At 40.3% G+C, this 20,399-nt stretch overlaps 1 protein-coding gene and 1 long non-coding RNA gene across 3 annotated transcripts in view; both read right to left on the bottom strand.

The window, feature by feature from the left end:
* Nucleotides 1-8,343: 8,343 nt before the first annotated feature.
* On the bottom strand, nucleotides 8,344-13,868 carry LOC112957337. 2 transcript variants are annotated; one of them, XR_003251205.1, is made up of 4 exons: nucleotides 13,505-13,868; nucleotides 12,986-13,074; nucleotides 10,164-10,654; nucleotides 8,344-9,648 (listed from the first exon to the last, which is right to left on the bottom strand). It is a non-coding gene; the product is annotated as an uncharacterized LOC112957337 (long non-coding RNA). The 2 variants fall into 2 exon arrangements; XR_003251206.1 differs by lacking the exon at nucleotides 8,344-9,648 and having other exon boundaries at nucleotides 9,896-10,654.
* A 3,660-nt stretch (nucleotides 13,869-17,528) lies between these two features.
* Nucleotides 17,529-20,399, bottom strand: part of TMEM52 (transmembrane protein 52) — a 3,801-nt gene continuing 930 nt past the window's right edge. The window contains exons 2-5 of the mRNA XM_026051113.1: nucleotides 20,280-20,323; nucleotides 19,742-19,786; nucleotides 18,910-19,031; nucleotides 17,529-18,725 (exon numbers count right to left, since the gene is read on the bottom strand). Of these exons, the coding sequence (XP_025906898.1) occupies nucleotides 18,325-18,725; nucleotides 18,910-19,031; nucleotides 19,742-19,786; nucleotides 20,280-20,323 (612 nt within the window). The 3' untranslated portion in view covers nucleotides 17,529-18,324. The remainder of the gene's footprint in view (nucleotides 18,726-18,909; nucleotides 19,032-19,741; nucleotides 19,787-20,279; nucleotides 20,324-20,399) is intronic.

Here is a 20,399-nt window from a genome sequence, read left to right as displayed (position 1 = left end):
GCCCCGGAGCCGGGCCCTTCCTGCCGCGGAGCGCGAACAAAGGGCGAGGGCCCTGGCCGCGCCCGCGGCGCTTCGGCGCAGCCTCCGTGAGCGGCAACGGGCAAGCGTTCCGCCTGAAAAAGTGAAATAATACTCGAAAAGAACTGAAATCAAAACCCCCTCCCTGCAGATAAATTACGTAGCTAGATTTAAGCCGCGTTTGGAGGAAGAGAAGATGTCGTTACCTCAGCGGTGAGACAATAGCGAATCTAAGCATTTGAGGGAAATTCTGACCAGTTTGGTACAAAAAAAAAAAGGTTTTGTGTGTGGAGGGAGGTGCTAAGGCCTAAAATTACTGCTAGTAAGAAAATCAGAAAGGAAGTTCCTCCATGTTACTGTTTTACGTCAGGAACTTGAGGATTGGTGACAGTTCAGTGGGCTTCCACCTTGGCCTTTCTTTTTCTCTCTTTTTTTTTTTTTTTTTGTCTTCTCTGTAAGGATTTATAAGGATTTTTGTATAATCAAAGTTTCCAGAGGCCTATTTTTGAATTCTGCTTACAAAATAGGAATCCACCTTTGCTCTGGGAAGCATTGAGCATTGTGCAGAATTGAGCAAATCAAATAAAACAACATTTAAAAGAAAAGGGGAAAAAAAAACAAACTTTTTTTTTTTTTTTTAAACAGACTGGACCTCCCATAAGCCAGGCAGGGCAGGTGTTACCCAGACAGAATCCTTTCACATCAGCACTCAGACTAAAGCTTCAGTACTTAATGAACTAAGTAGACAGTGATACAYCACTTTCCCTTATCAAGAGCTCTAAATTGCTTTTTCTGTTTTTTTTTTCATAGTTTAGCTCAAATTACAAGAGCGTACTGACCAAAAAAAAAAAAAAGTAGAAAGGGGAGAGACGAAAGTAAATGAGGGCAGGTTTGGGAGGGAATAGTTAAAACATCTGCCTGAAAAGAATATGGTCTAATAACGTAAAAAAGCTACAGGCAAATACTTTTTTCTTCTCCCCCCCCCCCCCCCCCAAAAAAAAATCTTGCAAACTCTTCCTACAGCAGCTACTTGCTTCTCCAGAATTTAAAGCACCAATGACTTGCCATCATGCACTTAGGAAGATAGCTGTGGTTACCTGTAGTTAGTAAGGGGAAGAATAAGTTTGTCAAATAGACAAAGTGGGTGAGCTATTACAAGTGATTTAGGTTGTCTGTTAAGAATAACTCTTAGATTCTTCTGTGGTTAAGTTTTTGTTACATAATAATCCAGTGTGTATTTTTAAATGCTTTATATCCTATGTTTAAGTTTTTGTTTGTTTGTTTKTTTCCCTGAGATTTATAAATAACAAGAAATTTGCTGGAATTAGAATCAAGGATTCTTTAATTATAGTCCTAACTTGCTTCTATTCTGTTCACCATGGGGGAATAAATTGTGCTCCAGTCCTGCAGAGAAATATGCTTGAGACATGCATCATGGAGAGGGACTATCCCATTAAAATCAATTGAATAACTTGCATGCACGTTGGGGATGTATGTAAATGTTCTTGAGATTGGGGCTAAATTCCATTTCTATCTATAAACTATTGATTAAATATAACTGCTTAAGGAACACACCATCAAGTTTATTAGATATTTACAAAAATTCTAGACATTTGAAAGCAGTTATGCAGTATTTAGGTCAGAAAGTCTAAGAGAAAGATTAGAGAGTCTAAGAGTTGGCGAGCTGTACCATCACTTTTATGGAAAGACTTTATATAGAAAAAAAGATAAAAATGCCATTTTATGGTGCATGGGGGTTTGAGAAGATTGACCACCTAAATTCAGTGAAGGAGTGGTACAAAGAGAATTTTAAAAGCATCTTGTTTTACTAAGGAAGAATTCATAAAGCTTCGTAAGGTTTTGTGGAAAATTTTCAGCCAACACTGGATGATCTAGTAGAAATCTGTGGAATGCAGTGAAATAAAGTTCTGATGTTCCTAACAAATACTCCTATTTTGGTTGTTCAACAGAATAGTGGCAATGAGATTTTGTTATTAGGCAAGAAGATTCATTATGTGAACTAACTACATCATAATAAACAAATTCATGTGCTTTGTCACAAAGATACTTAAGCCTGCTTTAAAATTGTCTTCTATGCTTCTGGTAATGCACAATTCAATCCCACCATTTTTAAAGTAAGCAATCAGATCTTATCCTTTACCAGGAATCTCAGTCTCTCTTTTTCTTTCTATTAACTCTTTTTTGAGCACTAAGGGGTCATTTCTCTCTGCAGGCCTGTGCTCTGTCACCTCTTTAAGTGTATAGAATTTGTCTAAGAAAGCTGGACAGAATAAACACAGTTATATGTGACAGCTAATACTTTTGCCGCACCTATTCTGTATAAATATGACTGTTGAAGTAGTTCCTGTTTCTATTCCAGGAACTTAATTATTTCTTGCTCTCCAGTGAAAAATTTGAATGATACATAGTTAAAAGTCAATATAAAGAAAGTTTGGACATTTGGAAGGGGCCAATTACAGGGTGGAGGGTCTGTGCTTTTTTATTCTCTCTGTCTGTAAATCTGGCTGGACAAATCGGTTCTGCTGCATTTTTAAAACAGGGCTGGAAGGGTGCAGTTAAACTGCTGAGTACAATGGCTAATATCACAGGTAGCCATGTCATCTAATATCTTTTGAAAACTTAGCAAACTTAATGTTTAAATTATTTTGTATGTTTTTATTATTTGTTTTAAATTTAAATTATTATTTGAGGGTTTTTTTTTGCCGCTGTATTTTTAGCTAAGTATTGGAGAGACAAAGCCCCTGAAAATACCTGTCAAAAATCCTTTAATATAATTACTTACTTAATCATAGAATCATAGAATCCTTAAGGTTGGAAGAGACCTTTAGAGATCATCTAGTCCTACCCTCCTGCACACGGACACACCTAATGATTACCTAATGAGCACTGCATTATTTTTGGAGGCATCCAATATCAAATCTTTTCCAGTATAAAATGTTAAAGACAGTTTTCTCTTTTCCTGGACTGCAGGAGTAGGAAAACTTGTTAAAAAACAACAAAAAAAAAGGAGGGATATTGCATAATCCTGAGAGAAGGTGTTCTTGTTAAACAAGAAGAGCAAGGGCCTAATGTGGTCCTCAAAGCATAAATTAGTTTACAGGAGTTTTATTTGCAAGTGAAATTGCCATTACATATTGTTTAGAAACATACTGTATTAATATTTTGTTGAATGTTTTGTCAGTGTTCTGCTCATTTCTTAGGAAGTAATTTATTTGTGCTTATAAATAGCATTGCTACCATGTGTATAAATAAATTTACACACAACACAATCAAATACAAACCTCTAGGTTTTCCTCTAAAATAGTCTTTTCAGTACCATTTCAATTGCATGAATTCATATTAAGCAGTTGAGTAAAGTTTAATGCCTAATATTTTCTCCTTTAAGGAGACTTTTTCTCAAGGGGACCATTGTCTCTTTGAACAACTAACAGAAAAACAACTGGTACCCTGGAGATGTTGAGAATTTAGAATCCATGCAGAGAATTCAGCCTACTAAAATTTCCATGATGTCTGATGCATCAGACCTGCAGTGAAATTTGCCTGTGGGAATTACCTCCCATGCAAAAGAGGATTTGCTTATTTCGCTCCCTGTCGGGTTCCCATGGAACATTCTTTCATCCTTAGCAGAATGATTTCAAGTGGCCACAGATGTCACATGGAAGCGGCTACCAAACATGTTGTAATTACGATGAGGGTGCTAGCCCTTCAAAGAGCTAAGTCTCATTTCATTGCTGCAGTTGCAGTGTAGCTTCCATGTTGCTAAGGGTTCCAAAATCCAGAAACATAAAAAATACATAAATGTAGTTGAGTAGGGGGATTTCTACCACTGTCAATATTCAGTAGGTCAAGATTTAATAATAGTTATCTCCCGTACTTCAAAAGTGAGCATTTATTTGAAAAAATTTACTGGGACCTAGAAAAATACAGTGATGAAAGACAGTCTGAAATGAGTAGACTTCCATCATTCACATGAAGCAAATTTGGCAGCTGAATTTAGCCCAACCACACTGTTCTTCCAGCAAAAGAGAAATCAATGAAGAACAAAGAAGTATGCTAATTTGACATTTAAGTAATTCCAGAAAAAAAAAAAAGTGTGACTATTACATAATGTGTATAGGGCTTCTTCATAAACTATAAGACAATGTTATCACATAGGCTGTTGTTTAAGTAGCCTAAATAGCTTTAGAAGATATAGATTTGTTAAATAATAGGGCAGGGCATAAAGTAGAGAGAGGACCAATAAGAATCCTTAGGCAACAGATCCCATGGTATGTGGGTTTAGGAATGTGAACTCCCGCCTGCACCAATCTTAAGTGGGAAAGCATTGCATGGTAAATGTAAAGAATTGGTTCTAAGAGTGCATTGAAGCACAACCTAAGCAGGCTAAATGATGCAGAGATTCTGAGACCTGCACATTGGATTTCCTCACGCACTGGAGCAGGAGGATTTAGTGTGAGGAATTCATGATGATCACAGGGCAGGCAGAAGGGACAATGTTTCTTTACAGATTTGAGTTAAAAAACACCCAAAAGCTGGAGGAATTGAAGTGCTAGCATACAGCACCCATATCTAGCTTTTCTTCAGCTGCTTCTAAAGAAGAAAGAATTGCAACAAATGACTACGTGTTCTATCCCCAAGAATTCATAGACTGTAGTAAATTTGTCTGCTTGGAAGACACTAACACTTTAGTAAATAAATAGTGAGCAAAATTGACTTTTAATGCAAAGACAATATAATGCAAAAGTTAAGCCCCTCTACATATAGATTTTTAATTGAACAAGAAATATTTAATGACAAAAAAATGGAAAATATTTTGACAAACCCTAAAACATAAATAGATCTAGACTAAGAATTTCTAAAAGGTCAAGGAATAAATTCAAAAGAACCAGCTAAAACTAACAGCCTCCTCCCCAACTTTCCCAACAGTAATAGGCCTCCATGGGCAAACAAAAAAACTTAAGAAGGAAACCCACAAACAAGCAGTCTGATTAGTTACTAATTTTTCCAAAAGCTTTTTCTTTTCAATTAACTGAACAGACAAGTTTCAGATTTGATAATAAATTCATTTTTAGGTGATTATTGTGCATGGAATTTCAGTGCTTCATTAAATTCATTTGTGCTTGAGAACTGTAACAGCTGGAAAGCAGGTTTTATGCTACACTACGAGTAACATGCTGACAAATCTCTTACCTACCAAAGCTCAGCAGCAGAGCTGTAGTATTGCCTGTGTGTGTTTAGGGTGAGTTATGCTGTTATACTACTGCTGCGCATCATGCTAATCCAATGAAACATAAAGACCATTGTGTTTTTTGTGACTTCTTTCACAGTGGTACCAGTAGGGATTTGCACTGGGAATATAACAGAGCAGAACAATCTAGATAATTGTTGATGTGACTTATTTTGAGGTTATGGATACAAACCTTCAAGTAAGGAAAATTCCCACCAACTTCAACATGTCTTAAAAGGCTTAGGGCTTACACAGAAAGGTTTAGCATCTGAGTCACTGGCCCATTCACATGCTGTTCATCTCTTAATTCAACAAAATAACTTCATAGTTCTGTGGATTATGGGCTATCATCAGAATGTAGCTAAAGCTAAATGACCAGGCAAGTGCTTTAAAAAACATTTGAAAGAAAAAATAGAAAAGCAATTCCTATCAGTAACACTTTAAAGTATTAGAATTTTTAAAAAGTGATTGTACTTCTCTATTTAAAATGATAGCTTGCCTTTTTGCATTTCATTTATATTTATGATCAAACTAATCAGTTTCATTTTCTGCATCTTCTGTTGTTGTAATATTGAAACTTGAATCGATATAAGAGCTAGACAGAATACAATAAAGATGAATGACTTTTTTGGTACTTTTCATAAAACCTTCCTCCATTGCCAAAATTAACGTCGAGGTCTAAGCTAAGGGCACTATGTGGTTTACTAATTTGCCCTTGTCATCAGATACGTATCTAGATACAACATTACCTTTTGACATTTGGTATTGACTCTATTGCTATTTATAATTTATTGYTTTGTTAGTGTGAGCCTTCACAGTTCGCCTAAAACTCAGTTATTCTTTTTCTTGTACATGTGCGTGTGTAGGTTGGTGATGTGGCATGGATTTTAAAAACTCACTACCTGCTGATGCAAACAGTGGCATTTGGCACTGAGGTGACTTCCTTTTTTRCAATCGTGGAAATTCAGAATAAAGTTTTCAGACATTGACTTTGTGCCGGTCTTGTGCAAGGCAACATGTTCATAACTGTTGATGTGGTTCTAGAACAGTATTCTACCCCATCTGTGTGGGGTACGTTATTTTCATTACCACATTTACTCACCTGTGCTAGAGCTAAAATGAGATCTATGAATTCACTTCTGCCAGTGTTCCTTTAACCAGTACAACATGTTCTGGTCTGAAGATCTGGTGATGGAATAAACTCTGCTCAATATGGCTAACTCCCATCCACTCTGAAAATATAGCAGGCAGCCTTTGTTATACCAGTACTCTTGTAGGGATTGCCACCACCATGTGGTGGAGCACAAGCAACATAACTACACTTTTCAGAGATATTTCAACAAATAAGCCCCAAAACAGAAAGCAGAACAAGCTGCATCTGTGTCATGCCACATTTTTGTACCTATTTCAGCCCGATCTAAAGCTGTCCCTGAGTGGCTCAGACTAGAGCCTATTAAGTTGTTTTTAAAGGACACTGGAATCTAGATAGAATCTAGGTATTAGAATTAGCCCAACTAAAATTAATGAGAGTTTAGGCATTGACTTGATGGGGGCCTGATTTGCCACAGTTTTCCTTTTTTTGCAATTGTGGCAGATTTGTATTATGACAAAATTCCCAATAATCAATCAGAGTTTTGTCAAACTCTCCTAAGAAATGGGATTGAAAGGCGGTAATAGTAATCTTTATCTCCCATTTTGATCATTTTTGGTTTAGGGACTACGTCTAATTTAGTATATAGTTACAACAATGAGACTTCACAGTTAGGGTATTTTGGGGATTAAGTCCTGTCATTATTAATGACTTAGTCTTCTTAAGCAACAGTGCTGCCTATCTTGAACACTTCAGCTGAAGGTTTTGGGTGTAAACGTAAACAGTTCTATACTTACAGGTTTTCACTCAGCATAGGCAAGGCTTAAATGCATTTCCTGCTGCTCTGCATATAAGGCGTTGGAGGAGGGAAATCTGGAGAGATTTGTGCCAGATTATTTTTTTAAATACTGGAGCCTTCCCTGAATTCAAGACAATTCAGTAAAGGCGTGAATCACTAGAACTGCAGACATGCAGGAATTGATTGCCTGCCAGAAAAACCCCTTCTGAATTCACTACTGTAATTGAGGATTCATGTGTTTTTGCAAATTCCTAACGGACCAATCTGACTCATTTGGGGACTTAGCAGTTACTCCCTCCTTAACCCATCCTACCTCCAAAACTACACAAATTCCCCTTGGTGTAGTTTTATTTCTCTGATTATTTTTTCTTATTTATGAAATAGCTAATTTGGGCATCTTGGTTAATCACAAGTACACAGGTAAATTACAGCAAACTGAGCTATGACAGAAACAAGAACCAAATGACCTGCTTACAGGAGCAGGTCTAAGCACATAAACAAACGAGGTAAAAATAGAATGAATGTTGGGAGTAGAAAAAGAACTAGATATGGATACAGGCTTTAAGTTTTATAGTTTATAGTTATAAAGGAATGAAAAAAGCACTAAAATAGCCTCATAGCTTTTCAAACTATCCTTAGCCTGCTTTTTTCCCTTAAAAATTAATTAATTTATTTATTAGCATGCATTCTCCTGATTAAAGCTTAGAGATTCAGAGATACAAGTTCTATAATGAAAATAGCAGGACATGTTAGGAAGTGAAAAGATTTACTAAAAAACCCCATCATTTTTGTTATCATCGCATGTGCTGCACAATATCACTATCTACAGTTTGCWCAAGGAAACAAGAGCTAATATCTTCTGTCAATAGCCAATCATTTTGATAGAATCCTGTGGGAGCTAAGGCATTCTCTGATGAAATATGGGTTTATTAGTGGTGAGAATGAGGGAAACTGGAGAGAAGATCTATTCCTTTTCTGGGCTGGAGCAGAATTACTTCTTACATTTTTGGTTTTGTGGTTTGTTTTTTCTTCTTTTAATTAAGGCATTTTACTTCTGAAACATGATTTTCCACAGGAGGGATATTTATACAGCATCTTCCACCCATAGACACTATGCAAAAATAGTAGTAGATTGCATTTATTTTTCCTCTTTTCAGGCAGCTCATCCATTTCTGATGAAGCAACTCATGGAGAGAAGCATCTCCTTTCTCCCCTGTTCTTTGATTTCCCACCAGTTTTCTCATCAGAGGGAGAAAAAGCAGCAGCACACATAGCTAGCCCTTGTAATCACAAGCCTGTTTTGAACTCTCCCTGTATGAGATGATGCAATGTCATTCTAAGCAGTGCAATAAAAACCCTTTGCATAGGTAGCATCAGCAAAGCGTCCAGCCTGCCAGAACGGTACAAGGAGGTAAACAGGGTGATTAGGTATCCAGCTCACATGACATTTCCCATGGGTTACTTTAGGCAACTGTTTATTCAAGACCTGCATTCAGTAGAAATATATTAAATATCATACTTAAATTATGCAAGTTTTAGCATACTCTGAATAATAGCCTTGTATTATATGTTCAGCATCTTCAGGAAAGAATTGTGTCCAGAGGAATAGCGAGACAAAATGGTTCTAAAATTATGGTTCTAAATGGTTCTGTGGTTCTAATGGTTCTAAAATTATGGCTAAAAGCCCCCTGGCTTTTAGCTGAGGGCCAGTAGGCATCCAAGGTGCCCATAAATCAACTAAAGAGACAGGGGAAACAGTAAGTGAGAATCTGACAACTTAAAGCAATGTTAGGCTACAGGGCTGCTGAATGAGGCCCCTTTAATACCAATGCCAGCAGTGCTTTTCTGGCAGTACTAGAGCAAGCAATCATGGTTCATGGTTCTTCAGGAATGCTACTAGACACTCAACAGTTGAGCAATTACATAGCTGCAGCTATAGGGAAAAAAAGCAGAAAAGACCATAATGCTGCCTTTGAGATACTTGCCATGGACTTACATGAGCAGCTAATTGCATCCCAGTGTTTGATTCCAGGTAATGTCTGCTTCTTCAGCTGTTAGAAACTATCATCTGTGGTGGAAAATGAGATACACACCACTGCAGCTGTTAAATATGCACTTGAAAAGAGGGAACAGGAAAAAGAAGGATAAGCAGCCTGTAGGATGCTGCCATCTGAAGGCTCTGTCATTAGAGATCCTCAAAGCCACAGTCCTAGGTCAAATGGAGATGCAGACATTCATTCTAGATCTGGCCATAGAACCAAATCTAGGGAAGAGTCTGCACAGAATGGAGAGAAACATTTGGATAGGCAGTTTTGTCATTTTGAATTACTTTCTGCAATTAAAAAAAGAAACAATATGCTTTTTCCATGTGCGGATGATTGCCATGTCTTTTTTCAGTCCAGAAGACAGCAGATACAGAGCACTGACTACGCACAGTTGGAGGAGACTGCGTGTATCCAGATCATTTGCCTTGTAGTACAACAGGCCAGAATCCTGTTAAAATGCACACTGTTAAAATGCATCTGGAAAGATCAGCGTGTACTTAGCGGACAACATTATCTACCTGAATGCATGCCTGGCATGTACACTGGAGAACAACAGGAGATTTTAGATTAAATTAGATTTGGAAAACGCCCAGCTGATCCACATCTAAGCAAACTGCAAATATTTGCTGCAGGCCCTGTTTGATCTTTTAGTATTGGGAGGAAAAAAAAAAAGTCAGCAGTAAGGCTGACTTCAAACCAAAAGAAAGGAGATTATTAGTTTTGAGTTCTGTGAGTAGGGAAAGTAAAATACTATATAGATAAAAGGCAATGTTACCTCTTACTTTTTAAGGCAAACTAGAAAGGTATTTTATTAGTTGGAAACAGTTGCTCTCTTTGGGTGATAAGGATCAAGAGTAATGCCAATGAGTTCCAAATCYTGAGTAGCTTCAGAGTCACAGTTCTACATAAATACACAGGGTATATACTGGATATGTTCCATGCTTGCAGGTTCAACCAACTCACCTTTAATTGCCATAAAACATCCACTCTGCTTGCTGAGCCTTGGTGGTTTCAAGAGCCCTGTTTGAGAGGGTCATGTCCTCTTTTTTCAGTCATTTGTTCTGAAAATTTAATCAGATGTCATACAGAATATCCATTCTTTCTCCCTCTTTCTCTCTTGTGCTTTTTGCATAATTGTGCCAGAGCTGTGCTTTCAATGCATTTTTAGCTCATCTTCTGTTGGTCTTTGTTTAATATCTCTTCAAACGCAGGCTGTTTATCTTCCAGAGAAGACTGAAGGTTCTTGACTGGCTGCTTTTGCACTTAACCAGGCTCTGAAGTGATGCTGGAGTGGGATGTAGACCAAGGAAAGAATGGGACTCTGAAGCAATTCTCATTCTTGCCCGAGAGGCAGCGGTGTTGAAGTTCTTTTCAAGGTACTTCATTTAGAATTTAGGACAGACTGAGCTGCAAGAGCTGGACATTGGTAGAGGCTCTAGGCTCACTAATGCCATCTTGTGGAAAAAGGCAGAAAAAAAGACAGTGATATATTGATTTCATGGCCTTCTGGTTAGCTAATCACACTAATATTGCCAGCTAATGCTTTAAAGAAAAAAAAAAGATGACCCTATGTACAGCGCAGCTTCCTCCCACCTGCTTCAGGGGACACTATTTCTATATTATTTCTCTGATAACTCCCTTTTGAGAAAGATGCAGCCAGGTGGGAGGTGTTGGTCAGGGTAAAGGACAGTATTTCCTGCACAGTGGAGGGAGGCAAAGCCTGTGGCCCAGCCTGGTTTTATATTTTGTGGGGAGGGTGAAAAGTAGAAAAGAGAGAACTTCTGAACTAGGCCCAAGAGTGCAGATTGCAGAACAAAGTGTGAGCTTCAGCAGGGGAGAAATGAACAGACCGATACAAGCAAAGTGCTCGTGCAAGCTACCAAAGCCATGGCATCTTTTTAGTGTTTACATCTGAAATGGAATCTTTGTTGGCTCTATGTGCCTTGAAATCCAGATCCCAGTCAAAATTAGCCTGGAAAACCAGGAGTCGTGCGTTGAGTTGGGGGCAATACTTATTAGAATGACAAGAAGCCTCAAGTTCGAGACCTGAAAATTTCCTAAGCCAATAATCTTATGAACGTAATGACATTTAATGTATTCACAGTATTAAGAGAACAAAAAGCCAACAGGCAGATAAAAATATACTGCAGATTTCTGCAGGAGGCTGGCTCAGGTATTGTTCTTTTCCTCATACACACATCTACTTACCCACTTGCATCTTAACTAGATGCAATAGATATTTCATCCCTGAACCCAAGTCAATACCTTCTCTGAAACCTGAACCAACAATTTATTCCTTCCAGCACTTCACTGGTTACTCTTTTTAGAATATGTCCCCTTAGTCGGGGGCCAAAGATCCAGTTGAAAATAATCAGAGACTGAGATATATGTGCCCACAAAAGCCAAACTTCTCTATTGAACCAAGATTTTTAGCTTAGTTGTTAAGGTAACTGAGTTTTTTAAAGCAGCATTGCGTAGCTATCACATCTTAACTGCACCAACGTGCTGTGACATGAACCATTCCCTTAGCACTTTGCAGAAAGTGTATGTGGGAAATCTGCATAGCTGGCCATGCATTTGCTGATCAGTTCAGTAGAAGACATTCTTCCAAACCAGTCAAACCTAGGTTTTAAAAAATTTTTAAAAATCTTCCCACAGATTCAACCAGTGAAATGCCATTCCAACTTTAGGGTCAAGAGTTGATCCAATTTTATTTTTAAATATCATGGACACCTAGGACCCAGGCCCTGAATGCACATGTAACAAAAATGCCCTCCCTGGACCTGCAGGAGTTTCTGATCATCCAGGTGTTTAGTGACCAAGCACTAAAACAGCACCCAGGAAAGCGAGGCAGAGGCAAGTGAAAGGCAGGAATGACTTTTCTCTATGTCTAAACCCTATTGACGGTTCACTGTGGGTGTTGCAGATTTACCACTTGATACTCTCCAAAGATTATAGTGCATTGATCATAAAGTCATTCTAAGTGTGCCACTTAATTCCTTTGTTAGGTAGCTTGGCTCTGAGGCATTGTGCAACCTGAAGTTCACAACAGAGCCACAGTATAGTTTGCTTTGGGCTATAAAGCCTACGAATTATGGAAGCAATTCCCAAGTGTGGCACGACACAGTAGGAGCCTTGGCCGGCTGAGCAGAGCGGCTGCTGTGGGCGCAGGTCTCCGGCACAGGGTTGTTTTTAACCTGCTTCCCAAGGAAGCCAGGCTCTGTCGTCACGCTGTCTGGCGTGTTCTGTCTCCCCTCCTTCCCTTCCCCAGCCCCAGCTACTAATTTTCAAATCCACTGACCAATTTAAAACAAGGTTGGTGGGGAAATGGAGGCCACAGAGACATGAAGCTCCCCAAGGTCATGAAAACAGGAAACTGCACAGAGGAGAGGGATCATCAAATACCCCCACCGTGGGAAAGCCTGCAGCATGAGTTCCCCTTTAGCTCCATGTAATGGAGAAGGCACACAAAACAAATCTTATCCATGTCCTAAATATAAGAAAAGCCTCTACTGCAGGTTACATATTCTGAAATGTTTGGAAGTTTGATCTATAGGTATAAAATTCTAGAAAACGAAGTACCTTTACTGGGGCTGTTCAAGAAATTTGAAGGCTTTTTTGTGCTTGCATACACAGAAGACCCATCTGTGAACAGATCTCCACTATAGTTGGCTCTGTGGGAGAGTTTTCTACTCTAAAACATATACATCTTAAACATGGGCCAGACAGGATGGGAAAAGGAACAGAGACATAAGGGAGGAAGTGTCTTCATGGAGGTCACCTACCAGGCCTCCAAAGGCAGCACATCACAATAGCACTTGCACAGCAGCTGCAGGCAGATTTCCTCAGCCAGAGGATAGAAATTTTTAGCACCCTGGAGGAGAATCATTTAAATACGAATGTTGACAGGATTTTACACTTTGCAGAGCCTTCCTACAACAGGCAAGGACAGCCTGATAAAACCAATAAAAAAAGCCAACTACTTGTGTCAGTATGGTGCCAAGATAGCTCTAGTGAAGGACATTACATTAAAAAAAAAAATCACCAAATTAGTTGTGATTAACAGCAACCTCTTTAGGTTGTGGGTAGATTTACAGAAAACATCAACAGCAAAACAGGATTTCTAGGACTGCAAATCCTAGATCCCATACAGAGAGATACATAGAGGTAGTCAGAGCCCAAGCAAAAGTCAAAAGCAAAAAAACTTTTATGGAGAGCAGCAGTAGGAAGTAAGACAACAATAATTCAATGCCACATTTTTGGGTGTGCATAGTATTAAAACAAAGACATTAATGTTAACTTACCATGGAGTAAGGTTAGGTACTCCCAGTATTCGCTTCCTAGGCTGTGCAAAAAGAACAGGCTGAAAGACAGGCTAAGCCTAATATTAACAAGAAGAAATGCTGACTTTCCCCAGCTCGCCAATTAACTAGAAAAGATGGTCAGTGGGTCCTCTTTTCCATCCTGCTTCCAGCTACTGAGCCATGCAGGGCCTATTGGAGCAGTACCCTCAAGCTGTTACTACTCTATATTAGGTTTCAGGAGATCTGCCTTTTAATTTCTTCTCTGATATTAACTTGTTTCATATCTCTGGTCACTTTCTCTCCCTCTAGTCTCTACATGTAAGGGCAGTTCTAAGGTCTGACTGCATCCTACACAAATATAAACTGCTGCTTTTAAAGTGGGAAATACCTCTTTGCTGCAAGCAAATTTATAAAGCCCCTATTCACAAGTTTACCATTTGGAGGACACCATTTCTACAGTGCTGTTGATCAGAAGAAACCTGTTAAGCACAGCTGTAACTAATGAGCACAGGCTGCTATCATCTGCCTCGTTAAAGACAGAAGGCCAGGGCCATCTATTACTCTTTGATTATCAGTTTTCCCTGAAAAGGACTCAGATGATTTTGATAAAAGGCTGAGATAACAGTGCTAGGAGCAGACTTAGCTACTTCTGATATGCAAAGAAAATCCTGTGCTCTTGCAGCCTGATTAGGTCAGAGAAAGAGCTTAGTTTTTAATTAATTAGAGCATGAACAAGAAAAGATCTTTCACAGGTGATGGAGGAAGATACTAGATGACAGCCTTCCCTGGTAGGATGTCAGGAGAAATCAGAAGGGCCTTATTTGCTGTGCTGTGTCAATGCACAGACACTGAACTGTTCTGGAGTGCTGCTTCCTCCCAGCCTGCCCTACTTCTCCAAAGAAGACGCTGTGCCTAAGGGCTCCCAGGAGCTGTTAGGGACATGAGGAACTTACTCCTGAAGGGCAGTTGTCTCTGAGGTGACCTAGAGTGAGACAGGTGTCTGTTAACCCACGTGGCCCCTCTCCAAACCTGGTGAAATCTGTTTGTAGCTGCTGCCAGGCACAAGATGGAAGAGCCTAGAAGCCAAAGGATACTGGGAATGGGAGGCAGCTGGCTTCACTGCTCCCTCGTCCTCCTCCAGCAAGCTCAGGCCTTGAGTGTAGAGCAATCTCTGCACAATTCAGCAAAACCGAGCCTTGCAGCCACCATTTGGTCCTTGCACCAGCAAGAGATGCTCTCTGCACAAGCAATTCCCAGGGAGAATACAGCCCAGCACACTGCAAAGTGCAGGACTGCCCTCTTGTGTCCCTCTTGCTTCTCATATTCACCCAGGTTTATATTCCTTTGTTTGCCAGGAAGCACCCTACCATTTCCTGCATCCGTTCTGCTGAGCACGGTGTTTTATCACATTTTATTTTTGTAGTAGGAAACAAAAATCCAGTGATCAGTATACAAATTTGCTGCTTTATACAGATAATAAAGGAGCCAAAATAATAATGATTAAGGTTTTGTTGAAACAGAAATTTAAAGACAGTGTTAGACCCTATAGACACTATCAGAGCAAGATTTGCAGATGTGCTGTGTCAGATAGAAATGTAATCTGTACCTAAAACTAATGGTGTTTGTTACTTTGCATACAGGATTCTGATTTTGACAACACTTTCTCTTTGTAATTTAATGTCTGCTGAGTCTTTTTAGTAGTGTCCTGGCTTTCCTCATAGGTTTAATCCATGTAATTTAACACACTAGATGCTAGATGACATTTTTTTGCATTAAGCTTTTGGAACCGGTTTGCTAGGATACATCTAATGATTTTAATATGGAATACTCCTGCTCTGTGGTTTCTTTGAGGTCAGCAAAACAGGCACAAATGTTGCATGGTGGCATCACACATTGGAACTGCTTGAAGAATGAAGATTTTCAACTAAAAACTCTGCAAAAACTGTTAATTTCTAATTGAAAAATCAAGAGTTTCACAAGAAAAATTCCTGATTATTCATAATAGACTTATCACTTGTGGACCTGATACAGTGTTGGCAAATGTTTATGTGCTTGCCTGAAAATTATGTGTAGTATTCACAAAATGCTGTCTAGATGTAGGTACTAGAGTGAAATGGTTCTGCCAAGAAGCAGTACCCAGTGAAGAACATTAGAGTTATAAAAAAGCAAACATGTTAAAATACTTAAAGTGGCACAGATGGCACTCCAAATGTCATCATGCCATTATGTTAAACCATCCTGTGTTTAATATCTAGAATATTGTGTTCCATTTTGCTTTTTCTACCCTGAAGAAGAGACAACAGAAATGCAGAAGAATTTAGGGTATGTCAAGGAAAATAAAGAAAGATCCTAAGATTAGCTATATTTGCTGAGCACAGAGTAGAAGTTTGGAACTCACAGCCATTAAATAGTTGAGGTTAGGAGTTTGGGGGAAGCCTTTATTATTGGCAATTCCATTTAAATAGAGATGCTATTGTCCTTGGGTAGCTTGTAGACTATATTCTCTAGGACACGAGGCCAGAATTGTAATTTATCTTCTTTTGAGAAAGGAATGGATTTTTTTTTTTGAGTGCTATTTTGATGGAAAGGTTCAGATGCTGTAGCTGTGACCTAGCGACACCGAGGACTGAGCAAATAACACTCCAGAGGGAGGCACCCTAATAATTATACTGAGTTATAAACTATTCTGTTCTTAAAAATTACTCCTGCCTATTCTCCATCTTATTGCAGAAGAATAAGAGGGAGAGAGACTAAGACAGGAGAGGATAATTAAGAAGGACAGATTTGTTAAACCAGTCTTTTCCTGCAACTCTCGTAGTAAGCTATGTGCAAGTTAAATATAGAACTAACGGTTCCCTCGGGAGCCTGCTGGTGAACAGTTCACATGCCATGAATTTGTAGCAGAGATTCTCCTCTCATTCCCGTTGGCTGGCAGCAGTCTTCATTTTTAAATCATTAGTGCCTGTCTCCAGGGTAATTCTTGCAGGAGTGGTAGTCAGAGCAGAGTCTTTTAAAAGCTGCGCAAGATTTTTTGCCCACCACTTCTGCTGCTTAGTAACAACAGATTGTGAAGTTACGATATCTGCACATACCAATCTTTCATTAAAAAGCTGCAATAGGAAGATTACTTTTGGTGGCCTGTGTTCAGTAGGCTTAGGATCCTCTTTGACTTTCTTTACAAATCTCCTGAGTACAGTGTTGCTTTTGATTAGGTCAAGCCAGTGAATATAGCAGTGGCAGATACATGGGTTAGGGCAGCAGATGATTAGTTGATTTCCAGTGGTGACACTGACTTCCTCTCCAGTTATTTTTATAAGAATAGAAAATGAACTTGGTATTTTTCCATTTATCTAAAATATTGCAAGTGTTATGTTACAGTTTCCATAATACTTGTTTTTATGGGAAAGCCTGGCTACATTCAGCGGCTGAAACCAAAGCTTTTCTGAAAACAGAAGGCTGGGAAAGCTGAAGACTTTCTGTTTCACCTGGGCATCATTGTGGGCACTACAGCCCTGCCTGAAACACAGGACACAGACTGTTCTCCATGTGAATCTGCATCCCGGGGTGCTAGGGGAGATAAGGGGAAGAGCCAGCCCATGCCTGCCAAGACTGCTGAACAGGGCAGTAGCACCTGAGTTACTCAGTAGCAGCTACTCGAATGGCAAAGAGGAGCTTTTCCATGCACACTCCTAGAACAGCACTCACACTTTGCTGTAGTAATAAATTAACAGCATTTGTGTATGCAGGTATCACACATAGTAACATTTAATTAGGTTATACAGGGATCCTCTAATGAGTATTTCTATTAGTCCATATTACTGCATCTTCCAAGAAAAGAGAAACATAAAAGGAATTCTTCTTGATATTTTGTACATTAAGTTATTGCATCTTTAAATAGCAAGAGGTTGTTTTGATTTTTTTTTTTTTTATTAAAAAGCAACAACAAAACCAGAAAGTAGAAAACTGATCATATATATCTGGCACTGCAATTTTATATATATTCTGAGAGTTACGCACTTGGCTTTCCAAACAGTCAGTATTTTCCAGTTCATGCTGACTTTCAAACCTCTCAGGATCAATCAGCAAAGAGCATGAATATTGGGAACATGTTAATAACACTCAACCATGGGGAGAAGGGTGTCTGTGAGACTGTTTTGTTCTCTAACAGGCAAAGAGCTATAGGAAAGTGATCCCACCCATAAACAAACTCATACTTAAATTTAAAGATGAAAGCAACACAGAAACAATCCTCTCAGGCCTCATGACCAAGAAACACAACATCTTATCTGCCTTAATTCCTTGTCTCTAGTTATGAAATACAACATACTGCCTTTCGCTCCATGAACACTTCTGTGTCCTTGTTTGCAATTTGCTTTCTATGTAAGGAACATTTGCTGTTACATAGCAACAAGTTCAGGGCTCCAGCCGTTGCTGGACAACTTAACCTGCCAAAACCAGACACGAACTGCAGAGTTTTCACACTATTCTGAAATATTCTGATTCTGCTTTCAGCGCAGGCTTGGGAAGTTTGTTCTGGAAAGGCGTCTGCTGCTCCTGCTATTCTGGTGCTCTGTGTTCCTAGGATAGAAACATTCCCCCACCTTTTTTACTGCCATATGCTGGACACAAGGAAGTACTTTTTATATTACAAAACAAGCAAGCATCCATGGCTCACTTTTATAAGCATTTTTAAACTGCTGCCATTTTATTTCATATCCCTSAAGAAACTTTATCAGGAAATTACAGCAGTCACAAGCAATGTTTCTTCTGACAGATCATTCCAAGGGCACAAGAGGAAATACCTTTCTGTAATAACATGCCTATGAAACCCAATTCTTTGCGTCTTCTGTAGCTCTTACAGTCTGTCCTTCTCTAGGTTTATCCCCTGCCTGGAATGGACTGGAGCTGAGGTGTTCTTGTGCTGCATCCTGGGAGCATTCAGGATTTGGCCTCGCTGCTGGGTCTCTGCTGACTGTATCAAGTGAGCACTGGATGGGGTTCAGCCCACAGCCTCCTGTCACCTCTCCAGGGATGTCACTGCGCTTTGGCCTTGCTGGTGCTGTCTCAATATACTGTGCACCTGTTTTCATAGCTTCGTCATAAGAAGGTGGTGGCTTTGTTGCAAAGAGATCATAAGCTGGAGGGGACATGGTTTTCCTGTCCATATCCACATATGACAGAGGAGTTGGGGCACATGGAAGGCACTGCAAAGAGCCATACGCTGTAAAGAGAAGGAAAAAAGAGAAGATCTGAAAGAGGTTAACCTACCACCGACCTTATTTTAACCCGTTAGGAGACCAGCTCAGAAAGCCACAGCTGAGTGGCAGTGGCATCAGTGCGTGGATGTGGCATCAGTGCCTGAGCTGCGAGGTGCCACGGGGCAGTCGCCTCCCCAGGTCACTTACGCGTCGCTGCGCACTGCGCAGGTAAGCACTGGCCCGGGGGCCTCTTCCTGCAGCAGCAGAGCCTCACGCAGCTCGCGGTGGCGGTACCCAGCAGCAGCACCAGCATCATCAGCAAGAGGAGCCTTAGAGGAGGAGGGAGAAAAATTCCATCATTTCACTGCATGTTGTACCTCTTCCAGAGCTGAATTAACAGGAGAACAGTTCCATTAATATTAGGGTCAGACACTCGCAAAGACTGTACTCAGCCCAAAGTTCGAAGGCCTCGAACTTCCACAAATCACACAGCACAAGCTCAGGGTTCCTGCAGAAGTCTCATGTGGCAGCTATTTCCTTTATGCAGCTGATTTCAGTTACATTTTCCTGCAAATGACTGCATGGAAAAACCCTTCCAGGCACTTGAAAAATCACATGCGATAAGAACAGCCTGCCCTGCTGGGCCTTCACTGCGGAACATCCCCCTTTCCAAGGGCCAGCCTGGGCCTCCCGGGAAGCCATCCCGCTGTCGTCTGCCATGCCGTGTCAGCCACGCTACAGAAGCCTTGAAATATTGGGTGTAAAATGCAGGTAATTTCTAAAGAGGATTTTCTAGTCAACACATCCTGGAGAAACAAATGTCAACCTATATTACTCTCTAGACCAAATAACCAACCAGCTTGATCTACTTGCTACCAGAGTCATTCTTTTTGACAGAACATAAGCTATAAAGCAATGTTAAGACACATGCAATGAATGTTCCAGGCAGTTTAGCATATTTTACAGGCAACTTTCCCATCCTGTATAAGGAGTGTTTCCATTGCTACTCATCTTTATTCTGTGTTAGCAACAGACTTACCAGACGTACCACAGGCTTGTCCAGTCAGTCACATCCTGGAGGCATCTGTGAAGGAAGGTTCACAACTCACTGTTAAAAGTCTGTGCCGTTAATTTGTGACAGAAAAATTCAAGTAATTTATGAACTGAAGAAAGTAAAAGTCATTAACAGAATGGAGCAAAGCCCCTTTAGTTTTACTTTCAAAGATCTCTTCTTCAAAGCTGTACCATTTTTACAGCTGAGAACAGGAAAATCCTACTGTAAAGAGCTCACTCTGAGTGGATAAATGTTTTTGCAAAGTGGCACCTTTACCGTCCTTCAAGAGGGAGGACTACCCAGTAAAGCTAGAACTGACTTGTTGCAAGTTGGCCTTAGTACCAGGAGGAGAGAGCAGTTTCTAGCACAGGCAGAAGCACCGCTGCCGCCAATTCACAGCTAGTGACCCGCGCGGGGGTCTGCAGGAGCAGAGCCGTCCTGCGGGCAAAGCCGCCCCTTCGCCGCGGGGCTCTTGGCCCGGCGCGCGGGTGCCGGCAACGGGWGCGCCGCTCTGGGTACTCACTGCTCGAGGTTCCCGCAGGCGTTGCCCGAAGCGCAGAGCGACGCCTGGCAAAGGGAAAGAAGGGCTCAGGTGAGCGCGGGACCGGGCGGCGCGCGGAGCCGGCGAGAGGCAGGCGGCCCC

This window comes from Nothoprocta perdicaria, unplaced genomic scaffold, assembly GCF_003342845.1.
Source record: "Nothoprocta perdicaria isolate Ctin4 unplaced genomic scaffold, notPer1 scaffold_72, whole genome shotgun sequence".
Classification (NCBI taxonomy): Eukaryota; Metazoa; Chordata; class Aves; order Tinamiformes; family Tinamidae; genus Nothoprocta; species Nothoprocta perdicaria.
The sequence above is the reverse complement of the archived record's forward strand: the minus strand, read 5'-3'. Positions and strand labels throughout refer to the sequence as shown.